The sequence below is a fragment of the Arachis hypogaea genome, chromosome 19, assembly GCF_003086295.3.
Source record: "Arachis hypogaea cultivar Tifrunner chromosome 19, arahy.Tifrunner.gnm2.J5K5, whole genome shotgun sequence".
Classification (NCBI taxonomy): Eukaryota; Viridiplantae; Streptophyta; class Magnoliopsida; order Fabales; family Fabaceae; genus Arachis; species Arachis hypogaea.
Genome location: NC_092054.1, coordinates 7,367,958 through 7,395,530, shown reverse-complemented (window position 1 = coordinate 7,395,530; position 27,573 = coordinate 7,367,958). Strand labels below are relative to the sequence as shown.

Here is a 27,573-nt window from a genome sequence, read left to right as displayed (position 1 = left end):
AATTGTGATCAGATGTGGGTCCGGAGGATGTGTAGGTTGCTGGGGTGCAAGGAGGCATCACTGCCAGTAAGATATTTGGGTATTTCCCTGGGAGCAAATCCGAGGCTGGTAAAGACATGGAAACCTGTGATTGACAAGGTTGAAGATAAACTCAGTTTGTGGAAAGCAAAGACTCTTAACAAAGCAGGAAAGCTGGTCCTAATTAAGTCGGTGCTTAATAGCTTGCCCATTTACTACCTCAGCCTATATAAGATGCCAAAGACGGTGGCGGAAAAGCTGATTTCCCTACAACGTCGATTCTTGTGGAGTACAGAGGATGGGAGGCACGGGATACCGCTTGTAAAATGGGAAATAGTTATGGCTCCGAAGCAAGCAGGTGGCTTGGGAGTTGGGGATGCGGTGATTCGAAATACAGCTCTGCTGTTCAAGTGGTGGTGGAGGTTCTCAAAAGAAGACTGTCCTTTATGGAAGCAAGTTGTTTGCTCATGCAACAACATGAATCCTACTGTGATGCTGCAAGGCCAGCCGGCGCCCATAAGAGGGGGTCCGTGGCGGGATATATGCCAACTCCAAATTAGTGAGTCGCAGTTGCGAGAAAAGATGATCAGCGGGTTGTCTATGGAGCTAGGTAATGGCAGAACAATCCGGTTCTGGGAGGATAGCTGGTTGCCGCCTGGGGTGTTGAAAGATATGTTTCCTAGACTCTTCTCGGTCTCAACCTTGCAAGGATCTGTTATAGGGGATTGTGGGTTTTGGGATGGGCTAGTTTGGATTTGGAGTTTTCAGTGGAGGAGAGAGTTGTTCCAATGGGAGTTGGATTTAGTTCACCAGCTTCATGAGCTGCTACAATCGGTCAAGCCCACCAATGGGAAAGAGGATGGCGTGGTCTGGAAATTTGATAAAACAGGAGTTTACTCAACGGCTTCCTTTGGGAAGGTTTTGCAGGCGGAAGTCCTACCAGAGGAAATCACTAGCTATAGCTTCACTAGTGCTGTTTGGAAAGGACTGGTACCTCCGAGGGTTGAGCTGTTTACTTGGTTTGTCTTGGTTGGAAGGGTGAATACTAAGGATCGACTATGTAGGTTCCGGGTCATTCCTCAGCATGATAATAGGTGTGTGCTATGCGATAAGGCTGAGGAAAATGTCTTTCATTTGTTCCTTGAGTGCGAGACCACATGGAAGGTGTGGTGTGCTTGGCTGCTGGCCTTGGGACGACAGTGGAGCCTTCCAGGTACACTAAAGGATCATTTTGAAAGCTGGACGAAGTTATCTATAAGGAAGGTGGACAGAAAAAGGTGGTTCATTGGGTTCTTTGCAGTTATTTGGACAACCTGGCTAGAAAGGAATGGTAGGCTCTTCAGAGATCATACTTCCAGCATGGAGGACATCATAAACAGGTCGTTTAGGTACTCTGAAGAATGGAGTGGTGTTGACCCATTTGGTTGTTGATAGCCATACAGAAGAGGATTAGGGGTTGGTTTCTCGACTTTTGTTATTTCTTGTAGCTCCTTTAATTGCTCCACTCTATGTGTTGAGCTCCCTTTGATTCAAAAAAAAAACATAGTTACATAGACAAATACTACCTAACTAATTAATCCATGGACCAATAAAGACGTGAATTTGGCAAAATCCTTCTTTGCAATACAAAGTAGAATAATATAAATAATAATAATAAAGCTTGGTATGTTAATTCAGTCTTGGGAAGAAAACAGATTTTCCGTGGCGATTATCTTCTACCTGTCTCATTTATTGATAAAAAGGAGGTTTGTATGATATTTAATCAACTATTAGCAACGAATTGCCTGCAATAATGCATGAATCAAATACAAAGATCAAAATAATAACGGAATAGAAATTGAAAATAACGTACTCATATTCCTTTTGTTCTTTTCTTTGTGTTGGAGATTGGAAGATTACTCTATAAAATGAGAGCACTGAGTACATTTGATAGTTAAGGACTATGAAAAACTACTTTTCTCCAGCTTAAATAAATTTCGATTGCCTACACTCCAAAACATTTATACTATCGTCTTTTATACATAGCAAGGCAATTCAAGGCTCCTTCGTTGCATATTAATTGTTTTGGACCCACGGAAAAAGAAAGAAGGTAAGGTCCATTTACTCATCCTTGAGCTCTTGAGTCTTGACTAGAGAGAGGTAGCTTCATGATCATAATTATTTTTTACGGACTCATCACTCGGAAAATTAATGAAGGTTAGCAAAGTAGCTAGATACACCCAAATTGATTCGACGATTTCTTTGTATGTCCTTCTCGACCACTGCATTTGCTGTCTGATCTTCGTACATAGCAAAGGGAAGGGAAGGGAAGCCAAGTCTTCATGCATGGTGGACATAGACCAAGTCTTCATGGCATTGCATATAGTCCACTCTGCTCATTACCATCATAAAGACATGGCACTTTATTTCTGGTGCTGCTTCTTCTTCTCATCATCAAGCACCTGCTGTCACTCATCAACACCACCTTTTCATCAGCTTTAGACCTGATCATGCGCGTCAAAGATTCTTCACCCATCTTCGTGCTGCTATCCTGGAATTCAAATCAAAATCTAAACTCTTGGTCCAGTAGTTGCTAAATTAAAATATCCATTGTTAATTCTTAGCAATTGATTTTAACTATCGATTTTTAATTAAGTGTTATTAAACTAATGTCAAACTAGATTGGCTACTAAATTACTACATTTTTCTTCGTTAAATAGCAACCAATTATATTTTCAGTCTTTTGTCAGTGATCTACTGTAATTTTATAATGGTCGCTATTTTAAACTGCTGCCTGTAGCGATTTATACCCAAACAACATTCTACAAAAACTGTTGTTGCCTATAGCGGTTTCTATTCACCTCACAATGCACGTAAATCACGACTACCAGTAACGATTTACATTCTTTCCTAATCTACTATTACCAGTAGCGATTTTTATAGATTCATAAAAAAGTGCATTTGCATCTTTATTTTAAAAAATGTGTAATCATGTAAAATTGATCTCCATTCTATTTATTTAAGAAAATTGCCCACAAATTAATGGCCACATTTTCTTCTTTTTCAACTTATTTATTCTTTCCATTCTCGTTCAATCTCTTTCCATTCTCGTATTATTTAATTTTATGCAACTTTTTTTTCCAACTTTTCTAACATGTCCTTCCTCATCTTCTAGACTATTTACAACAAAAAATCATGATAGTGGTGCTATTTTTAGCATCAATACAAGTGTTGCATAAAAAAAGAAGGTGCTCGTCATTCTGAACACCAACAGTAGAGTACATGCTGCAATTGCATTCTACTTTGCAAAATCTAATCCATAATTGAATCGGTTAGACTATTGAATCAATGGGTCATTAAATCAACTATGTCGTTGGTTGAACCGATTGATTCACTCATTATTAAATAATTATCTAAATCTTTTAATAAGTATTTTTCCACTTTTGTTTTTGTATTTTTGCGTCAAAGTAAATTATTACACTTCAAGTATTTATTAAAAGAGATTTAGTGAAGATCATAACAATAGATAGAGAAAATATGTTATGATTAACAAAAAAAATTAAAAGATATCATTTGTAAAAAAAAATCATAATAATAAAAATATCTTCTTAATTTGTAGCTAGAGAGAGTGCGAGAGAGGGAGAGAGGTGGGAAAACACTGGGTGGCAGAACAATGGGTGGGGTAGCAATAGGCAAACGACCAAACACGAGAAGGATCCTAGAATTTGAAACAAGGAAGAGTATCATCGATTGGAGCTTGATTCTTTCTCCGTCTTTATTGACTGTTAGAAACAAGAGAGAAATCTGAGAAAAGTATTTTATGTATTATTCAGCTTGATCAAAGGTACAATATACAAGGGGTATTTATAGGTGCTAGATGAATCAAAGTAATAAAGGCATAGAATCTTACAATTAATATACAGATATGCTATAAATATAAACGATACTAATACGATACTAATTGATCTAAATTGATTATAATGATTCTCTAACATCCCCTCCCCCCCCCCCCTCAAACTCAAGTGGGAGCTAAGGATACCAGCTTGAGTTTGGATAACAAAGTCCGAAAACGAGTCGGGTGATGAGCTTTCGTGAAGATATCAGCAGTCTGATCCAGTGTTCCAACAGCAATGAGATGAATAGCATCAATAAGGATTCGTTGCCGAGCAAAATAACAATCAATCTCAATGTGTTTGGTGCGTTCATGAAATACATCATTATGGGCAATCTGAATAGCACTACGGTTATCACAAAAAACATCAGTAGAGGACGACTGAGGAGCACACAGATCTTCGAGAAGCCAACGAACCGAGATAACCTCAGCAGTGGTGTCAGCGAGGGCACGATACTCAGCTTCTGTACTTGAGCGAGCAGTGAACGTTTGCTTCTTAGTACGCCAAGAAATGAGAATGTCACCAAGAAACAAACAGTAACTAGTAGTAGAACGACGATCAGTGGGATCACCAGCCCAATCAGCATCGGAGTATGCCTGAAGAGACAAAGAGGATTGGGAAGAAAAATAAAGGCCATGAAATAGAGTGCCTTTGATGTAGTGAAGAATGCGAAGAACTGCCGCATAGTGAGTAGTACGAGGAGCGGACAAGAACTGGCTAAGTACATGAACTGGATAGGCGATGTCTGGTTGGGTGACAGTCAAGTAGACGAGACCTCCAACTAACTGTCGATAGAAAGTCAGATTATCCAAAACAGTGCCATCCATAGGTGTAAATCGAACATTAGGCTCAAGAGGAGTAGACTCAGTGCGACTATCTGTAATCCCAGCGCGAGCAAGAAGATCTGAAGCATACTTAGCCTGCAAGAGATAGATGCCATCATCTGTGGAGATGACCTCGAGACCAAGAAAATAGCTGAGAGAACCAAGATCTTTCATCTCAAAGGTGCGGTGAAGTGAGGCCTTGAGATCAGAGATATCATCAACATCATCTCCAGTAATGATCATGTCATCAACATACAAAAGGAGAAGAACAACTCCACGTTCGCTTTTATGAATGAAAAAGGGCATTCTCATGAGGGCTAGAAGTAAAACCAAGACTGCATATAGTAGTGCTGAACTTGTCAAACCATTCACGAGGAGCTTGCTTAAGTCCATAAAGTGCCTTGCGAAGGAGACAAACCTTACTAGAAGGACAAGGATATCCTGGAGGTGGTTTCATATAGACTTTCTTTTTCAAATCCCCATTAAGAAATGCATTCTTCATATCCATCTAACTGAGAGACTATTTTTTAATTACGGCAATGGCAAGAAGAGCTCTAATAGATGTAAAACGGGCGACAGGAGCAAAAGTCTCTTCATAATCAATACCATACTCTTGCATACAACCTTGAGCAACCAAGCGTGCCTTATAACGGTCAATAGAGCCATCAGAGCGAGTCTTGATCTTGTATACCCATCTACTGCCCACAACTTCCTGATCAGAAGGAGGATCAACTAAATTCCAAGTGTGTGCTTTTTCAAGTGCCTGTATTTCTTCTTGCATTGCTTGTTGCTAATTTGGATTTATGGAGGCTTCTCTAAAGGACTTAGGTTCATGTTGATGAAGAATAGTAGAAAAGCAATGATAATCAAGAAGATGAGGTGGTGAATTTCTTACCCTAGAAGAACGAGTGGGAGAAGGAGGCATGACGGTAGGAGCGGGATCCCCGTCTGGTCTGGAATCATCAGGAGATGGAGAAGGCGAAAGAGCAGGGGCCTCGAGGGATGGACTTGGGGTAGACCCTGTTGTATCATCACTATGAAAGAGATCAATATTTGAGTTAGTAAAAAACAGTGACGGAGTAGAAGGAATGGACTCAAAAGAGGAAAAACTAGAGAACATGTGATGCTCCCAGAAGACAACATGACGAGATATACGAATGCGACGAGAGATAGGATCCCAACAACGATAACCCTTATGTTCAGAAGCATAACCAAGAAAACAACACATGCGAGCCTGAGGTTCAAGCTTATTATGTTCATGAGGCTGAAGAAGAACAAAACAGACACAACCAAAAACACGGAGAGAACTGTAATCGGGAGAAGTACGATAAAGATGCTCAAAGGGAGTAGTGTTACCAAGAACAGAAGAAAGGAGTCTATTGATAACATGAACAGCAGTGAGAGCAGCTTCACCCCAAGCACGCTCAGGACAGGAAGAGGAAATAAGCATCGCACGGACAGAATCAAGAATATGACGGTGTTTACACTCAGCTCTGCCATTTTGTTGAGAGGTACCAGGACAAGAAAACTCGGACAAAGTACCCTGTTCAGCGAGAAACTTTAAAAGTTTGGAGTCACGATATTCCAAAGCATTATCACGTCTGAAAATTTTAATGACCTTTGAAAACTGAATTCGAACCATATTGGCAAAGTTAATATAAATCTGAGGCAACTCATGACGATTAGTCATCAAATAAATCCAAGTAAAACGTGAATAATCATCAATAAAGACGACAAAGTATCGAGCCCCTCCCATAGTAGCGGTGGGAGTGGGGCCCCAAACATCAGAATGAATAAGATCAAAAGGAGAGCTAGCAATAGAGAAATTATTATTAAAGGATAAGGCATGTTGTTTTGCAGTGCGACAAGAAATGCAATCAAAAGACTCTTTTAGAACTTGACCTAAAACACCCGTTGATATAAGTGGACGCAGTTTTCCTAAGGAGCTCTGGGCAAGATGACGGTGCCACAAGTGAAGAGTAGATGGAGAGGAAACAGCACAGATATTTGACGTAGAGGGAACATGAAGATTCTCGAGCTCAAATAAACATCCGACCTTACAACCAATCCTGATGATCTTTCCCATCCGACGATCCTGCACACGACAATCAGAAATATAAAAAGTGACATCAAAACCGAGTTCAACAAGCTGACCGACAGAGATAAGATTAAAATTTAATTTTGGAACAAAATAAGTATCAGAAAGATAAATATTGGACTGTGAAATAATCTCGTGATGGGTTGCATGCAAGAGGAAACCATTAGCAGTGTTGGCAGAAGGTGCATTTGTAGTGGGAGACAATGACGAGAAAAGATGACGCAAAGGAGACATATGATTAAAACAACCGGAATCAAAATACCATTTAGAATTATCTGGAGGGGTGAAAAGAGTGGCAGGGGTATTACCAGAAAAAGAGAGAAGTTGATTAAGAAGATATTCAATATCTGATGGAGAGACAGAAGGTGTGTTGAGAGATGTGGAAGGGGTGGACTCAATAGCAGTAGCAGCAGTAGAAGCAGGCACATGCAGAGAGCTGTTGGGACGAGGTTGATACTTGTTCTGATCTGATTGCGGTGGTCGAGTAGGACAGGTAGCAATCAAGTGACCCGGGAGCTTACAATAATGGCAGAACAGTTTCGGGCAATTAGAGCCAATGTGGCCTTTTTGTTTGCACTTACGACATTCAATAGAGGGACATTCTGAGAAGGAATGCCCAGGTCGGTTATAGTGTCGACAGATTTTGCCCTTTCTGTCGGTGGCAACAAAGACAGTTTCACTTTTAGAACGAAGCAATCCCAAGCGTGTTTCTTCAGACTTAAGACGAGGAAGAGCATCTTCAAGACTAGGCAAGGGATTTTGATGAAGAAGAAAAGTCCTGACCGGCTCATAATCATCAGTAAGTGCCATCAGAAATTGGATGAGACGTGTCTGGTTTTGATAATCCTCTTATGCGTTAGCATCAGTGGGATTTTTAAGAACAGGCTCACAAGAGGTCAACTGATCCCAAATAACCTCCATCGGAGCAAGAAACTCAAAAACTGCTTGGCCACGTTCTTGCTTAAGGCTATGAAGTTTCTTAAGCAATTGGTACTGATGAGAGAGATCAGAAATAGTATAACGCTTTGCCAAATGATCCCATACCTCTTTAGTAGTTTCAAAATGCCCAAATTGTAAATAAATGCCAGGGGTAGAAGTATTGCGGAACCAAGTGATAATCTGATGATTTTTACTATCCCAATCTTCCAATTTCTCTGCATAGTCCTTCTCAGCATCCTCGTTGGATTTGGAGGCACCTTCTTTGGATTTGTCACCCACAGTTGGCTTAACAGGACAAGCAATATCACCAATCACATATCGCCATAATTTTCGCCCTTTAAGAAATCCTCGCATAGCTTCAACCCAATGTGCATAGTTGGAGTCATTAAGGATAACAGGGATAGGCTGAAAGACATCCGATTTTTCCATAGTAATAGACAATGGAAAAAAAGAAACTACAAATTCGGGACAGAAAACGAGAAAATAGAGGGCAGAATCGGAAAGAGCTCACCAAAAAACCTTAAGGGGGGTCCCGTTTGTATGCCACATCAGCGCTACATCAGCAAGGACATCAGTGCCACGTCAGCAGAGCGGTGACACATGGCAGCCCGTGAGAGGACGGAGAAGACAGACTGGCGACGAGGTGGATAGCGGGTCAACCAGCGGGCCAGATCGGATCGAGCGCGGGTTGCAGAGGAAGCTGGCGGCGTGACACGTGGAAGCTCCAGGAGCGTGCGATCGGCACCAAGATCTAACGACTATTGAAGCATCTGGGATGAGGAACAATGGAGGTGGGCAGGGAGGTTCCGGCGGCGCGTGAGGGCGCGTCCGATGGCTTCAGGCGACGATTTCAGTAGCATTGGAATCCTGACGGAGAGATGAACACGATGATGGCAGAGGTGACGAACCAAAGCGTCGGAAACTGAACGAAAATCGAGAGCAAAGAAGCACTGTCGGAAGAGAAAAATGAGGAGGCTATGAACAAATGTTCATTTGAAAAAAAAAACTTTAGACTCTTGATACCATGTTAGAAACAAGGGAGAAATCTGAGAAAAGTGTTTTGTGTATTATTCAGCTTGATCAAAGGTACAATATACAAGGGGTATTTATAGGTGCTAGATGAATCAAAGTAATAAAGGCATAGAATCTTACAATTAATATACAGATATGCTATAAATATAAACGATACTAATACGATACTAATTGATCTAAATTGATTCTAATGATTTTCTAACATTGACAATCTCCTGGTTGATATATCAAAATGAGAACTTTTCAGTTTGTTCAACTGGAAGGGCAGGATAATTGACATATACCTGTCAAGGAAGAACAAGAATGGACGGATCTATCTGTTCGTATTTGTGCGATACACTACGAAGGGGGAGCTCTGAAGGCGGTTACAGAAATGAATCAGATGGTGTTGAGAGGAAAAAGAATTTTTGTAGCAGAAGCAAAGTACAGAAGAATACCTGATCTGAAAGACATTAAAGGTAAAGAGGTGCAGGGAGCCACATGACAAGGTAAAGAAGCTAGCCTCCAGCAACATAAGGATACCACAAAAGCAGAAGCAAAGGTGACAAAGTCCTCGGGAGATGCAAATGTTAATGACCCAAATAAAAATGGTTGGGCTAAGAAAGTAAAAATTCCAATGACAAAAGATAATGTTACATGGTTACAAAGGAGTATTGTCGGAGGTACAAAGAAGATGATCAACTTTTAGGCACTTTGTTGAAAGATTCATAATGAATGACCGTGTGTAACACATGTACGAGAATTGGGTGCATACAAAGTAATGCTAATGTTTGACACAATATCCAGTGCGGAGGAAGTATATACATTCAGAATGAAAGTGTTATTAAAATTATTCCATATGATATGGAGATGAGATGAGAGTGAGAGGAGCGAGAAAAGAAGAGTATGGTTGGAGTGCTATGGAGTACCAATGCATGCCTGGTCAACGGAGACTTTTACCATAATAGGAGATCAATGGGGAGAGGTGGTAAAGTGTGACAATTTAACGAAAACATGTAGCTTATTCAGTGCTGGCCGCATTCTGATCGATACATGTATGTTTGAAATGATTAATGAGTGGATCCATGTCACTATTGGAGTGAGTGGGTTTGACATCCTTGTAAAAGAGGTAGGTGGAGAGGTGTATCGAGAAGAATGCTTTTCAGAGGCAAAGGACGACCAAATAGATAAAAGCATAGTGATTGGAGAAGATGCGGTGCAAAGTTGCATAAGAGATAAAGCCGGTAGTGGTGCTAAGCCGACGGCGGCTAGATGGGATCGGCGGCACAACTTATGACGAAAGAACAATTGGAGGAGGAACAACATAAGGACAAAATTGTGACTCTACTGTCTGAATTAATGACTGAAATTTTCAAATTTCAAATTGCCATTATGGGTGTGATGGTTATGCGTTAATTAAGGGGAAGGAGAATCAAATGGCGTCAGATGCAACTCATTATGAGGAAGACTCATATTACACTCTATCTTGTAATTATGAGGAGGTATAACATGAGCCTTCAAATGTTTGTGGAAGGGGTCATCATGGGCTGATGGCAATAAGGCCTAGTGTCATGAAACAAAAAGAAGGCAAGCTTAACAAGAACAAGGTCCAGTTGAGGAAGGGTGGCCTTGGGCTAGCTGAACCGGTTAGGGATGGCCCGATAGCTAAGGTGATCCGGTTGGATGGAGACGGGATGGATTCAGCAGCTTCCTTAGGAAACGCACATCAATGCCGAATGGAAGAGCATGAGGCGTCCCTAGGCAGGTGTCCAATCATCCAAGGGGAATGGCACATAGCACAAGGAGCTGATGGGGTACCACAGTGCGACGGATGGCCTACTGGTGTGGACAACGATGAACAGCGTATCACAGGAATGGATAGTGAAAGAGGCGGCCTTGAGAAGAACAAACAAGGAAATCTCATAATTGCTAATTGATTGGATGAGACTTATCAACGAAGCAGGAATTTGAAACAGAGGGAGGTGGAAGGAAGAGACCTGAATAGCGAGATGCAGGGACATTATGACGGCAGATTCAAAATAGCAAATGTGGTGGCACAAGAAGAGGGACGGGTACCCGGTGGCGCAAAGGAAAGAAAGTCAAAGGCTAGGGAGACAGTGGTGGTGGGTTCGGGAGAAGGCTCTGGGGATGGGGAAGAAAATAAACATGAAGACCCTGCATTAGAAGAGACTAGCACAACGGCGAATATGCATGGAGAAGTAGCGATGCACAGTGACCAATTCCAGAGTTGGGAAGAGGAAATGGCAGAGAATAAAGAGGTTTGGAAACTGGGGTAGAGTCTGGAGTAATACCATGCAGTGATGAGGAGGACATTATGCCAATTCTTCAGGAGCAAAATGAAGCAATAGCAATGAAACAAAGATAGTCGAAGAAAAAGGAGAAAATCAGAAGAAGTCGCCCAAAAACACGGAAGTATGTGTGTAATAAAATTTATAAATGATTTTAACCTCTTGGAATGTTAGGGGGTTGGGAGGTATTGCGAAATTGAATATAATAAAAAATTTCAACAATAAGTTTAGAGTAGATATGTTGGGTTTGATAGAAATAAAAAAAGAGGTGGTGAATAAATATGATGTAGCTAGAAATTGGGGTAATGATAGAGCTTGTTGGGAGTATGTTAATTCTACTGGAGCCTCCGGAGGCTTACTATTAATATGAGATGAATCTATTTTTAAATTGTTAAATTACTATAAAAGAGACAGGTGGTTATGTGTAAAAGGAGTGATGCCTAAAGATAATTTTTACTGTGCAATTTGTCTGGTATGGGCCACATATGGGAGCTAAAAAACTCTTAATATGGGAGAAATTAAGCTATATTACAAGATTGTGCCAAACTCCTTTTTGTTACATGGGAGATTTCAATGAAATTTTGCATATAGAGGAAAGAAAAGGGGAGACCAGCTTGCCAGCTTCTGCTGAAGAATTCAGAGCATTGATTAATGATATGGAGTTGGTGGACTTGGCACTTAATGATCGCAAGTATACATGGTTTAAAGGTTAGTCCTGTAGTCGGATTGATAGAAACCTGGTCATCTTGGAATGGTTAGATGTGTATCCGGACACTCGTCTAAGAGGAGGACCGAGAGGCTTATCAGATCACTGCCCTTTGTTAGTGGAAGATAGAAGAATAACCCAGGGTCCAAGACTGTTCTGCAGTTTAGACTCGTGGTTCACACATGAAGGTTTCCTAAGGATGCATGGTGAAGGAAGAATGGAGGGGATTAGGCAATGTACAGTTTTTGGATAAACTGAAGGCACTGTCAAAATCACTAGGTAGATGGCACAAGCAGTACTTTGGGAATATACCTGAGAAGATACAAAAGTTTGAGGACAAGATTAAGAAAGTGGATGATCAGGTTAGCAACGGAGTATATGATGGTACTGTAGAAGCAAGAAGGAAGGCGTTGGTAAGATGTTGTGAGGTATGGTATACGAGACAAGATATACATTGGAAGCAAATGTCTAGATCTCGACAAGCCAAGGAGATGGACATGAATACTAGATACTTCCACAATATTGCACCAGCAAGAAGAAGAAACAACCGAATTGAGTCTCTAGTGATCAATGGAATGCTGGTAAGGAATCATGCGAGAATTAAGGTTTCCATTAGAGACTTCTACAGGAACCTATACCACCAGGAAGAGTAGCCTAATATTAGCTTTCGAGAAGGCCTAGTCAATCGGTTGGAGATGGAGGAAGCTTAAGCACTATAGGTGTTATCGACGGAGAGGAAGTAAAGGATGCAGTTTGGGACTGCGAATCATCTAAGGCTCCAGGTAGTGATAGATAAAACATGAACTTTATAAAAAGGTGCTGGGAGGAGATAGGAATGGAATTTACTAAAGTTGTAATGAGCTTATTTGAGACCGAAAAACTACCAACAGAGTCCAATGTTACTTGGGTAGCACTGGCTCCAAAGTTTGTGGGCACAAAGGAGATAAAGGATCTCAGATCGATTAGTATGGTTGGATGCATTTATAAGGTCATATAAAAAATGTTGACAAGAAGAATGAGGATTGTTATGCCAGGATTAGTGGGGGAATCACAGAGTGCATTTGTAAAGGGTAGGAGGATACATGATGGAGCGTTAATAGCTTGTAAAATTGTACAATGGCTAAAACTAAAGAAGAAGGCATCAGCAATCATCAAACTAGACTTCCAGAAAGTCTATGACAGAGTCAAATAGAATTTTGTGGATGTTGTGCTAGAAAAGATGGGATTTGGTAGAAGATAGAGGGCATGGATTACAGAGTGCATTAGATCAGCATCTGTCTCCATAATGGTTAACAGGCACCATCGAAAACATTCAAGATGGAAACGGGACTTCGGCAGGGCGACCCATTATCACCATTTTTGTTCGTGCTTGTTGTACATGTTTTGAGTAGAATGATAGGGGAGGCAGTAAAAAATAAGAGAATAGTGTAACAGCCCAAACCACCCACTAGCACGATATTGTCCGCTTTGGCACACAAGACCTCACGATTTTGCTTTTGACGATAGGGATGATAGCCAAAGCCCCCCCCCCCACACTCACTCGTCAAAATGCGTCATGCTAGGGAGAGGTATCCACACCCTTATAAGGCATGCTTCGTTTCCCTCCCCAACCAATGTGGGACCTTACAATCTATCCCCCTAAGGGAGCCCAGCGCCCTCGCTGGCACATCGATCCCGGTTCCGGCTCTGATACCATCTGTAGTAGCCCAGACCACCCGCTAGCACGATATTGTCCACTTTGGCATACAAGGCCTCACGGTTTTGCCTTTAACGATAGGGATGATAGCCGAAGCCCTCCCCCCACACTCACTCATTAAAACGCGTCATGCTAGGGAGAGGTATCCACACCCTTATAAGGCATGCTTCATTCCCCTCCCCAACCAATGTGGGACCTTACAAATAGCTCTTCTTTTAGTCGGTAGGGATAATATAGAGTTATCTCACCTTCAATTTGCTGATGACACTATATTGTTCTGTCCACCAGAGGAGGAGACAGTGAGAAATTATAAGAGACTCCTGAGGTGTTTTGAAGCGATGTCCGAATTGAGTATTAACTTTGCAAGTCTAGTTTGATACCGGTGAATTGTAGTCAGGAATGGGTTGGTCGGATGTGCCAATTATTAGGGTTCCATGCGGCAAGTCTACTAGTGAAGTACCTGCGTATTAGTTTAGGAGCAAACCCAATTTTGGTTAAAACATGGAAGCCAGTAATAAATAAGGTAGAAGAGAAACTTAGCCTGTGAAAATAAAAAATACTCAGTAAAGCAGGAAAGCTGGTCCTCATCAAGTCGGTGTTGAATAGTCTGCCTACTTACTATCTAAGTTTGTATAAAATACTGGGGACGGTGGCAAAAAAATAATCTCATTGCAAAGGAGGTTCTTTTGGGGGAAGGATGATGGGTGGCCTAGGCTGGCTCTTGTAAAGTGGGATTTGATACAAACACCGAAGAAGTTAGGAGGACTGGGTGTGGGTGATGCGATGATTCGTAATACTACATTATTGTTCAAGTGGCGATGGAGATTTTCTAAGGAAGATTGTCCTTTATGGAAGAAGGTTGTGTGCTCCTGCAATAATCTGAACCCTGGGCAGTTATTGTCTACTCAAGCAATACCAAGAAAAGGGGTCCGTGGAGAGATATATGTCATTTGCAAATAAAAGAGCAACATGTCAGACAAAAGATGATTGACGGTTTGGCTATGGAGGTAGGTGATGGTAGATCAACCAGATTTTGGGAAGATACATGGTTACAGGCGAGGAAGCTGAAAGACTCCTTTCCGAGGCTCTACTTGATTTCAAATAATAAAGGATCCGTGATTGGGGACTGTGGGTTTTGGGATGGGATAGAGAGGGTATGGAACTTCCAGTGGAGGAGGGAGCTCTGCCAATGGGAGACTGACAGTTTGAACCAACCTGTGAGATTGATAGAAGGTGCATAAGATAGAGTGGCGTGAAAATTTGATCAAGAATGAGTTTATACTACTAACTCATTTGTGCAGGTTTTGCAGGTACAGAGTTTGACGGATGATATTCTTAGCTATAAGTTCACAAATGGAATCAGGAAAGGACTAGTACCCCCTCGAATAGAATTGTTTACTTGGTTTGTGCTTGTAGGCCGAGTTAATACAAAGGATCGCTTGAGCAGATTGGGCATCATTGAACGAAGCAATAATGTCTGTGTTATGTGTAACAAGAAAATTGAAACTGTGCAACACTTGTTTGTAACGTGTAAGTATACTTGGCAGGTGTGGTGCGTATGGATTACTTATGTGGGTCATGTTTGGAGCATTTCAGGCTCTATAAAAGTGCACTTTAAGAGTTGGAGGTCGATGCCATTGAGAAAAGACGTGGGAAAAATATGGTTAGGGGCTTCTTCTTAGTTATATAGAATATTTGGTTGTGTAGAAATGAGTTCATTTTTCAAAATAGGAAAACAGTTGTGGTGGATTGTGTTGCTAGGTTGTTTGGTTGTTCTAGAGAATAGTGCAAAGTCAACTCATGTTATTGATGGCTATGCCGGAGATGATTTATGAGTTGTTTAATTTCTTGCTCTACCTTTGTACGTTCCACTGAGTGTGTCGAGTTTGTTCTCCTTTAAAAGAAAATAGATAAAAGAATATCAATATATATAAAAAATTATAAGTTAGCCTGGTGGCAAGTTTGTCATGCATTACGACCTTTTCTTAAGTTTTGGGTTTAATTCCCAGGTAATAGGAGTTTGAAGCCGGATCGGACTATCCAAGGAGAACCTTGAATATCTGAAAGAAAAAGTTTAGGGACAAGTATTTTTATTAAAATTTGGTCAGCACTTAACTAACAAAAGAAAAGTAAATAATTTCACACCATTGAATGAAATCTCACATCATTAAAAATACCAATAATAACTAATTGATAGTTACAAATCACAAAACTTACTTATTTTCTAACACGCCTCTATGTGAAAATACTAAAATATACTTAATTAGTATATATAGCCCAACTTTTTTGAAATTTTTTATGAAATTATTTCACATTAATTAAGTCACCCTTAATAATAAAAAAGATCCTAATTTCTCAAGCCTTTCATACATTTGAACAATTTATCGTATACTTGTTATTTTCACGTTGTACTAATCTCCGTATATGTTTTCTTTTAATTTTTATAAATTATTTATTATTTAATTAATTGACTTTGGTGATGAATTTCCACTCATAATGGGTATGCAAAAAATCCTCTACGGTTAGCATAGTGGTCAAAAGAAGCTATAATAATGGGTTGAGTTGTCGTTGGTTGTTGTTATTATTATGCATAATTAAGGGATTCAAAAGAAAACAAAAGAAAAAAGAATTGTATGTATGTAATTACTCATTTAAATTTTGATAGGCTTGACATTAAATCTAGTTGATGTAATAATTACTGCAGAGGGAAGGGAAGGGAAGCCAAGTCTTCATCGTTGACATAGACCAAGTCTTTGTCGCATATAGTCCACTCAGTTCATTACCATCATAAAGATATGGCACTTTCAGTTGCCTCTTCTTCTCATGCACGTGCTGCCACTCATTAACACGACGTTTCATCAGCTTTAGAGGTAAATGACTCGCGTAAAGGATTCCTCAGCCATCTTCATGCAGCTCTCCATAAAATCCAAATCAAATCAGAGACGACAGAATGAAGAAAGGAGGAGTCACAAAAAATTATTGGAATCGATCTATTGGGTAGGGGTACGGTGTTTACGGATATCAGATATCCAATTATTCGTTCGAATTCGAACTGAACCAATTAAATTGGTTTTAAAATCAATGGATAATCAAGTTTAATTTAAATCGAACCGATAACATTTTCTATTAATTGGTTCGAATAATGATTATGAGAGTGCAAAATTCGAGCCAATCTGATAAAGAAACAAGAAATAAACAAGAAGATAAAGATTTAAACCGAATGAAAAGATACATTAAAATTGAAATAGAAATAAAAAGGATAGATTGAAATTGAATACAAAGAGAGTCACTCTACTTTCTACCCAATTTCTTGACGCAACAAGAAAGGGACTCCTCAACCTAACTTGCCAACGCCATAGTTTGGGAATTGAATTGAAGGAACTCCTCAACCTTCTACTCAATTCCCCGATGTAACAAGAGAAGGGCTCCTCAACCTCAATTGTCCACACCATGGTTTCATCATGAAACCAAAAAAGGGTTTTCAAACCTCTAAAAATTCTATTATACGACTACAATAGCTAAGGAGGTATTTATAACCTCTTATTAGGTTAAAACAAAGAAAACCCTAAAACCCATAAACATAGGGCCCAATCTAATAATTAAATAAATAAAATCAAAATACATCAAATTAAATTAAAACATTCTAAAAATATAAACTAATAAAATCTTCTAAATAACACTCGAACTCTTCATATCACGAATATTTGAAACACGTATCATTCTCCTCCTCTTCAAAAAAGATTCGTCCTCGAATTTTTTAGGTAAAATAGTATATGAAAAGGACAATAATTATAAAAAAGATAATATTTTTTTTCTTTTCTTTCTTGTATATATATTTTTTTGCACTGTATGTTTTTTTTGTTTTTTTTTTAAACAATAAAATCAACAATAATGAAACGCAAACGGAAAACAAGAACACAAGAACTTAAAGAAAGACACAACAGGCACTGAACTCTTTTTTTTTTATAAAAGAAGAACAAATATAGATTAATAAGAATTAATCTAATACCTGAGCTCTGATACCAAATGATAAAAAAAAATAAAAAATAAACAAGAAGATAAAGATTCAAACTGAATGAAAAGATACATTAAAATTGAAATAGAAATAAAATGGATAGATTGAAATTGAATACAAAGAGAATCACTCTACTTTCTACCCAATTTCTTGACGCAACAAGAAAGGAACTCCTCAACCTAACTTGCCAACGCCATAGTTTGGGAATTGAATTGAAGGGACTCCTCAACCTTCTACTCAATTCCCCGATGTAACAAGAGAGGGACTCCTCAACCTCAATTGTCCATACCATGGTTTCATCACGAAACCAAAAAGGAGTTTTCAAACCTCTAACAATTCTATTCTACAACTACAATAGCTAAGGAGGTATTTATAACCTCTTATTAGGTTAAAACAAAGAAAACCTAAAGCCCATAAACATAAGACCCAATCTAATAATTAAATAAATAAAATCAAAATACATCAAATTAAATTAAAACATTCTAAAAATATAAACTAATAAAATCTTCTAAATAACACTCGAACTCTTCATATCACGAACATTTGAAGCACGTATCATAACCCATACACTTGAATCCTTTATTAATTAAATTAAAAAAGATATCAATTTAATATATATAATTTTTACTAATTATTAACCTAATCCTAAATCCTTACCGTTATTCACCCTAACAAATCGTAGGTAGCTTTCTCATGGTAGCTTCCTCTTCGTCAGTGTTTCCGTCAGCATCTTTATTAGAGTCTTCGTCAGTGTTATCCCTGTCAGTAGCATTATATTTTCTGCTGGCAGTGTCATCGTTTCCATCAATGTCATCTTCATCGCTGGCTCTTCTTCTGCTTCAATGCTTTAGAAATCTTCTTTTGCTTCAGTGCTCCAGCAATCTTAGCTTCCTCATTTTGGATTTGTTCTCTTTTATTTTCTACGAATTTGATTATTAAATTTTGTTAGGATGTTAGTTTAGGGCTAATGTTCTCTTCTATTGTTAGTGAATTTTTGTGAGTCTGTTTGTAAATTTGTTAGTTAATTTCTATAAATCTATTGGTTTAGAGTTGATATTATGTGAATCTGAAAAAAGAGTCCGAGTGTGAATATGATTTGTTTTGATATTGTTAAAATTGATTATAACTGTTTTTAAATTTTGCTGCTGTAAATTTTTTCCTTTTCTCTCAATTTTTAAAATTTTTTTTTTCAAATTTAAGATTTATTGAGGTACCCGACCACCCAAACCAATCCAATTCTAAATTAATCGGTTTGGATTAGTTCGGGTCTGTTTTCAAAAAACGCCTTACCCGATCTAAACTGGCCCGGCGATAATTTAATTAATTCAGTTCTAATTTGTCCTCAAACCAGATCTAAGCCGATTTTTAAAATAGGTTGCTAAACCCTAAATCCTTAACGACTAATTTGCGTGGTTGCTTAAAGATTGGTCACCAAATTAAAATACCAATTTCTAATTTTTAGTAATTGATTTTCAATTAGGGCTATAAAACCAATGACAAATTAGATTAGTCACTAATAAATTGTGATTTTTTTTGTTGCTATTTAGTAACCGACTATATCGTTTGGTCTCTGATAGCAACCAACTATATTTTCATGTTGAATGCTAATTCAGTCACTAATTGTTCAGTTTTTAAATCAATCACTAATACATTACTTTAAAATATTAAAATCGCACTATAAGAAAAATGCTAAATACTGTCAGATTTAACATTAGACATTAGCAGCGAATTTATTGGGAGATTTGGCAATAAATTTGTCGAATAAAAAGTTACTATTGGATTTGATTTTCTGACGGCAAATTCGCCAGTAATAATTGAAGAAAAAACAAGAAAAATTGGTGCCGAGATTACCGTGGAATTTACCGTCGGATTTATCCACCGGTAATCACTGATTAGTGCAACGTTGCGTTTTGGTAACTTTCAAAGCATTACCGTCGGATTTTTCCACCGGTAAATTCGATAGTAATCTTGCCCTAAATTCGAACCGCGAATCCTTTCTTCTCTCATTTTCGAACCGCAAACCCTTTCTTCTCTCTCTGTCTCTCGCTCTCTCTCTCTCTCTCTCTCCCTAAACCACCTTCAGCAGCCCCTTCGCCAGCATCGGTCACCACCAACTGCGTCTAAAGACTGCGTGAACTCAGTTACGTACTCCTTGCGACGCGTTTGTTGCTTTGTCGCCGCCGTTTTCGTTCTCCTATAAGGACCCCTAACCCCTTTTTGAACTCTAACCCTAAACCCTAATTTATGGTGTTACATATGTTTTTATTTTATTTTGATTTTGTTCTATTTTTATTAGATTTTAGGGTTTGTTCTGTTTTTGTTTGTTTATTCTGATTTTGATTTTATGATTTATTATAAATTTATTATTTTATTTTCATTTTAAAATGTTTTATTCCTAAATTTATTATTTTCTTTATGATTTTTATTCTACTTGTTATTAATTTTTTCTATTCTTGATTTTTGTTTTGATTTTTAGTTTGTTCTTTGACTTTTGTTCGGAGTAATGTTGCTGTGACCTGTGAGAGTTGCTTTTTGTGGATGTTGTCGAACTAGACTGTGGTGATTGGACAATGTGATTGGGTGAGACTGTGACTCTGTGAGACCTCCTCTTTGCCTCCAGATCAAGTAAGACCTCCTCTTTCTCCCTTTGATTGTGACTTCAGTTTCCTGCTCCCTTTATTTTTTTATTAAGTACTGTAATATTGTTCAATAAATCTATTGTACACTTGTGCTATATTGCTTTTTTTTTATTTTGTTATTTGATTTAGGAATGTAAAAATGATGATCTGAATTATTAAAATTTAAAATGATTATTGAATCTTCTTTACCAAATTGAACTGAATTAATTTAGTTGATTTTACTCTTATATATCTTGTTTTAGATTGATTAAATTTTGCTCTCCTATATGAAAAGTATGAAAAGAGATGTGAACTTTTATTCTTTTATACAATAACTTATTGACATAAGAAATAAAGTATGATATGAATGTGATTATCTAATTAGGTGTCTTATGATCAATAGAGATGGCTTATGCGATTGAAATTGTTAGTGATATAATGATGGTGCTTGATTATTTATTTTGATTATTATGATTTAAATATGTTTGTTATTGATGTTGTTGAGTATTTTCTTTTTAATTATTGATGGTTTCAGTGGCTAAGAGAAGGGGGGGTTGAATCTTAGCCCCTTTTTCGCTTGCTAAAACTTGCTGGACTTTAGATGAGACTTTTCTGTTTTATCTCGTCCCTAGTCACGAGACATTTTCATTTTGTCTCGTTACTTGGCATGAGACATTTCTGAAGTTGCATCTTAAAAACAACCGAAGTTAAGTAGGAGAGAGAGAGAGAAAATAACACCCAGATATATCCTGGTTCAGCTGCTAAGTGCAGTGCAGCCTACATCCAGTCTCCATCACAACAATGATGGAATTTCACTATAATACTCCAGATTACAACTTGTAAAGTGCTAACCCAACTTACAAGGGGATTCCCACAGAATCATGAAACACAACACAGATGTACAAAGGAACTCTAAGACATCTATGGCTTTTTTCTTTTAATTTTGCACTCTCTGCCTTTTTCCGCTCTATGGCTTTTTCTTACAAACCTCACTGTTTGCCTTTTTCCATGAGACTCAAGACATGACAAAATTAAACAGAAAAATATTAAACAGAAGACATTGAAGGAGAAGAGAACTGCTAGCTTAGGTAGCTCTGAGAACTCTGTGCCTTGCACTCTCAAATCTTACTCCTTGAATCAAACCATGACAGTTCACCTCTTTTATAGAGAAGTGAAGCCTTCACAGTTGAAACACAAACCCGAGCTCAGCTTCCTTTCCTTCAACAAAAACCGGTTCGGCCATACAGAGAGAAGAGGTAACCATGTAAAAACCAACATGCAAATACCTCTAGTCCTTCCTTGGTCATCACTCTTCATCAATCCGAGCGCTCCATCCTTGGCTTCCTCTCCAAGATGGATTTCTGGCCCTTGATGCTTCATGATGATGATGACTTCATCTGCTTCAATCTCTGCCTTCAACCATCACTTCGCCACTCTAGCTACTCCCTGTGGTGGTTGATCAGAAACGAAGACAAGCCACGCCTCCAAGATCTTTCTGCTGGCCAAATCTTCTTCCTTCCTTTTGTGTATGAAGGATCCGAGATTACCTCACCAAATCTTACCAGATTAGGTGATAATCTTAGCCACAGCATACTTTTCTTTTTCTTTTTCGTGCCATCAACTCGATGGTCTTTAGCCTTGCTTTTCTTTCCTTTTGGTAGCTCCAAGTAGCTTCCATGGCTTCCTGTGTAATAACCGAAGAAACAAGAGGAAAGGGATGAGAGAGAAGAGAGAAAATATTCAATGGATTTGAACAATAATCAATGAACAAAGAGAGAGAAAGTAAAAGTTAATTCAAGTTTCCCACTTCCCTTTGTTGAGTAGCGTGTAATGTCATAATAGCCATCAAATCAATCTTCTCTCTCTTTCTTATGTTTCCAATGCATTAATTAAATTTGAAATCCTTCATAATAATGAAGTGGAATCCGTTGGAAGCATTTAGGCATTTCATTTGCTTCATGGATTCGAATAAGGCATGGAAACATTCATCAACATTGGGCTTGGTAGCAATAGGTTTCATTTTGGCCTAATTAGTAACAATTTCTTTCCTGATGGATTTTGAATCAAACATAGGAAGCTTTCTTTGGGCTTGGAGTAACAATATTAATCTAGCCCAGTTAATCAAAAAATTCAGCCATATATCATTGAATATTTTTGAATCAATGCTGAATTGGAAAGCAAATTCACACTTGGGCTGCAGCATTTTATTTTATTTTCGGCCCATTTCAGTTCCTGCATTACAAAATTATTAATTAGCATATAATCAAATAACATTGTATTAATAATTTTGTAATTAGATATTTTAACAATGTTTGTTCATCATAAAAATTAATTTGGAGTTTTCCAAACTCATCAATCTCCCCCTTGATGACAAACATTATTAAAATTGAAATGGAAAGAAATTAAAGATTAGAGTACAAGTACTCCCTTTGAGGATTGAATTTCTTCCCTTTCAAAGTGTCACATGGCTCCCCCTTAATATGTGCTACTATACCAAGGGAAGCATAAAACCTGTAACATTTTGATCAAGCTCCAAAATAACAATGTTATTCAACATATTTATTTGAAAATGTTGAATGCTTGATCTATGAGCAGAGTTTGGTGATAATCAAAACTTATTTGTTATCATAATTGATTTTCTGCTCAAACATTAAAAATTACAAAATTCAACAAAAATCCAAACATTTTTCTGTTCAACATATCAGAGCAAACTAACATGAAGAAAAATATTTGTAGAGCAAAATAAGGCAGTTTTTGATGTTTTAAACAATTTTACAGGAACTGCCAAAAATTACATTTTCAAATCAATAAGCCTATTAATAATTAATCAACATCCAGTCATCAAGCATAATTATAAACCAGATGCCAAATCAGAATTAACTAAACATGATAAACCAAATGCAGTTGGAACAATGCAAATATTATCAGCAACTAATAGGCATCTTTCGAACAAGAGAGATCACGAATTTTCAATTTTGAAAATTTCATCTCTGTTCCTATTCTTCTTATCCCCTGTTTTTCTTTGTTTCCAATTTCAAATTTAGGAAACTTATTTTCCTTATTTTCCTCCCCCTTTTGTCATCATGGGGGGCACCTGCACAAGATAACACATGAGGAGTACCACAGGATAAACATAATAACAAGTCAACAAAATAACATGAGTGTTTCAAAGTATCACAGAGCAGGGAGTTTGTAGTTACACTCATACAAAAAAAAGGATTGAGCCTACTTGAGCCAATATTAAAATAAAAATTAATCATCAAACAAATTATAATCAGAATCTGCGGCATCTGCATCACTGCCAGCGCCCAGATTTTTTTCAAATTTTCCAGCATCATACCCACTCGCTCTTTGCATCTGCCCCAGGCACGTTCATTTTCATATGCTAGCTTTCGAGCAGCTCTATGGAATTGAATCATGAGAGTGGACATATTGGAGAATTCGGTGAGGATTTCCCTTGTGGACTCAGTGGCTTTAGAGGATTCAAACTGGCTTTCAATATCACTGTCCATTGGCATTGGTTTCTTGCTCTTTGTTCCTGTTACCGCACCACCACCTTTGATCATGGAAGTTTTGTTTTCCACAGATTCATTTGTTAAATCTACCTTATAGTACTCAAAAATACACGTGAGAAACATTCCATAAGGCAGATTTGCCTTTTTGGTACTTCTCACACAGTCCCACATATGTCTGATCATAAGATAAGCAAATGAAATAGGAGTAGAAGTAACAAGGGCAAAAATGATTAAAGAATCAGATACAGTTACCCTATTGTGAGAACCACTCTGTGGAGTTAAAATGTGGGTAATGATGCGATGCAGCAATGAATTTGTTGGTCCAAGAGCTTTATGAGTAGGGACCGTGCCATCTAATCCAGACATGTTTGCACAAATATGGCTGAGAACCTGCTTGTAAGTTATCCCAACATGATCATTCCATTTGTCATTCATGTATACCTTTGGTCCCTCGTCCGAGTACCCGAGGGCAGCACCCAGGGTTTCAGAGTTCAGAACCATATGCACACGTTTCACATAAGAATGGAGAGCACCATCAATCATTCTGAGGTTCGCATAAAATTGCCGAACCAGTTTTGGATATACCATTTTGTGAATGTGTAGCAGAGGGGACCACTTGAGGTTATCAAACATAGGTTGCAAGATAATTCCCTTTGTTGACAGATAATCAAGGTTCACAAGGTAGGAAAGACAGATATGCCTCTTTTCCAGAATTTCTTGATGAAATTCATAAAATGCACATGTCAGAAATCTGGATGGATCAAAATGAGAATGAGGCTTGTGAAACCTGTTCTTGAACTCCAGTGACTCAAGGTTCGCTGGTTCCCTGGTTTCATGCAACACGAAACCTTTGGGCTTCTGAGAGCTTTTTCCTGATGTGTGTGGTGTGGCCTTCTTTGGTGATCGCGGCGGTGGAGAAGGAACGGGTGACGTCTGAGACGATTCTTCATCAACACTGGGCTCCTTGTTTTTGCCACGGCCAGAACTCTTGTGAGCAATCTTCTTTCTCATGGTGGGAGTTTGCTTGACGGATTGAGAGGGAGAGGATGAAGATGTAGAGTGAATGTGAATATGAGTATGTGTTTGTGGAGTGAACGGTTTTTGAGAGAGATTGATTCTTCCACTTTTTCTTGAGGCGGTTTTCTTTTTTCATTATGGAGAGAGATAATGGGGGTGGAAGAAGAAGGGTTGGCCGAAGTTGAGAATTGGAGGGAGGTTAAGGGAGCATTAAATGTTGATTGGAGAGAGAGATGATGGGAGTGGTTAATGGTCATTATGTGCGGTTATTAACCAAGGCGGTTTCCCAAGAATTTGAAAAGAAGATTCCTTGAATCAAGGGATTATTTGGAGAGAGAAGGATTTGATTTCATGTTAACTACTTCCAATGAGATATGAAATGACACTCAAAATATTTGATCATCATAAAGTGAGGAATCATTAAAAAATTCAATGAGGGGTCAAACTTGATTATGTGGGCCCATTAGAAGCTAAGTCTGCGCAGCCACCCCCTGAATCAAAGCTCCTCCATCACGCCTTGTTTTCATCTCGTCCATTCCTACGAGATAAAACTGGACAGTATCAAAAATTCACAAATTCTCAACATTATTTAAATCAATCATTCCCAAACTTTTTCTTAACAAACAGAATCTATCTTCACAGAGGGGTTTTGTAAAAATATCAGCAAGTTGTTCTTCAGATTTTACAAATTGAATATCAATAGTACCCTTTTGCACATGTTCTCTAATGAAATGATATTTAATTTCAATGTGCTTTGTTCTTGAGTGCAAAACAGGATTTTTTGAAATATTTATTGCACTCATGTTATCACAGAATAAGGGTATGCTATTGATCTTTAATTTGTAATCCTCCAATTGAGTTTTTAACCAAATTAATTGCGAACAACAAGCAGATGCGGATATATATTCAGCTTCAGCTGTGGATAGAGCCACTGTGGCTTGTTTCTTGCTTGACCACATGTTGAGCGAGCTTCCAAGGAAGCAACACATGCCCGAAGTACTCCTTCTATCCACTCGATCTCCCGCATAATCTGCATCACAAAACCCTACTGCACAAAAGTCATCAGATTTTGGATACCATAAACCATAATCACATGTTCCCTTAATGTACCTAATGATGCGTTTAACAGCCGTTAAATGGGATTCTTTTGGGTGAGATTGAAATCTTGAGCATACACCCACACTTTGAACAATATCCGGTCTACAGGATGTAAGATACATTAGTGAACCAATCATTCCTCTATACCGTGTCTCATCCACATCTAGGCCATCATCATCTTTATCAAGTTTAGTATTAGGATGCATTGGTGTTCCCATTGATTTGGAATTTTCTAAGCCAAATTTCTTTATCAATTCTTTTGCATACTTGCCTTGGTGAATAAATGTACCGCTAGGAGTTTGTTTAATTTGGAGGCCAAGAAAGAAAGTTAGCTCTCCCATTAAACTCATCTCAAACTCACTAGTCATGAGTTTTCCAAACTCTTCACACAAGGATTCATTGGCCGATCCAAACACAATATCATCCACATAAACTTGAACAAGAAGGATATCATCATTAGAAACTTTAATGAACAAAGTAATGTCGGTGGTTCCCCTTTGAAAATGATTTTCTAATAAGAAGGCACTAAGCCTTTCATACCAAGCTCTAGGGGCTTGTCTAAGGCCATAAAGAGCCTTTGAAAGTTTAAAAACATGATTAGGAAAATCTTTATGTTCAAAACCGGGGGGTTGAGCCACATACACTTCTCTATCAATAAAGCCATTAAGAAAAGCACATTTAACATCCATTTGAAACATTTTAAAACCCTTATGGGCAGCATAGGCAAGAAGCAATCTAATTGCTTCCATTCTAGCTACCGGAGCGAAAGACTCATCAAAATCAATTCCCTCTTCTTGATCGTAACCTTGGGCCACTAATCTAGCCTTGTTACGAACAACTTGTCCATCCTCACCAAGTTTATTTTTAAAGACCCACTTAGTACCCGTTACCTTCATACCATCCGAATAAGGTACTAATGTCCAAACCTCATTCTTGTCGAATTGAGCCAGCTCCTCTTGCATAGCCCTAACCCATGATGGATCTTCAAGAGCTTGTTTGACATTGTTGGGCTCCATTTGGGACAAGAGAGCAAAGTTGCTAGGTTCGGTTTGCCTTTTGGTGGAGGATCTTGTTGTTACACCATGAGAGGGATCACCAATGATGAAATCATGAGGATAACCCCTCATAGACTTCCATTCTCTAGGTTTTCGGCCAGGTGTTGAACTTTGATGAACTTCTGATGGTCTCACTGTTTCAGTTTCTCGTGTCTGCTCAGGAGATAAATTGGAAGTTTCTCCTACAATCTGACGAGATAAAACCGGGCTGACAGATTCTTCATTTTGGACAGATTTGGGAATTTCTTTGCTTGTTCCATCTTCACAATCTGAATCAATATCCTTCACAATACTGGGAATTAAGTTAGAATCACAAAAAGTAACATGTATGGATTCCTCTATTGTCCTATGCTCCTTGAGATAAACTCTATAGGCCTTGCTTGTGGTGGAATATCCAACAAACATTCCTTCATATGATTTTGGATCAAATTTTCCAAGGTTTTCCTTATTGTTAAGTACAAAACATTTGCATCCAAAAACATGAAAATACTTAAGATTTGGAGGGGTTCCTTTCCATAGCTCATAAGGTGTTTTCTTTAACCCTTTTCTAATGATTGTTCTATTCAAAATATAACATGCTGTGTTCACAGCTTCAGCCCATAAGAATTTAGGAATTTCACTCTCACATAACATAGCCCTAGTCATTTCTTGAAGGCTTCTATTCCTTCTTTCAACCACCCCATTTTGTTGGGGGGTTCTAGGACATGAAAAATTATGAGAAATCCCTAAGTCATCACAGAATTTTTCAAAATCTTGATTTTCAAATTCTCTTCCATGATCAC

At 38.4% G+C, this 27,573-nt stretch overlaps 2 protein-coding genes across 2 annotated transcripts; one reads left to right on the top strand and one right to left on the bottom strand.

Annotated features, from left to right (window-relative positions):
• Positions 1-7,661: 7,661 nt before the first annotated feature.
• On the bottom strand, positions 7,662-8,180 carry LOC140182106 (uncharacterized). The gene has a single exon (XM_072228214.1). It carries the CDS (start codon positions 8,178-8,180, stop codon positions 7,662-7,664), a length of 519 nt encoding a protein of 172 aa, XP_072084315.1.
• Positions 8,181-14,456: 6,276 nt separating this feature from the next.
• On the top strand, positions 14,457-15,308 carry LOC140182105 (uncharacterized). The gene is made up of 3 exons (XM_072228213.1): positions 14,457-14,690; positions 14,775-15,003; positions 15,235-15,308. The coding sequence occupies exons 1-3, from the start codon at positions 14,457-14,459 to the stop codon at positions 15,306-15,308; spliced, it is 537 nt and encodes a 178-aa protein (XP_072084314.1).
• Positions 15,309-27,573: the final 12,265 nt, after the last annotated feature.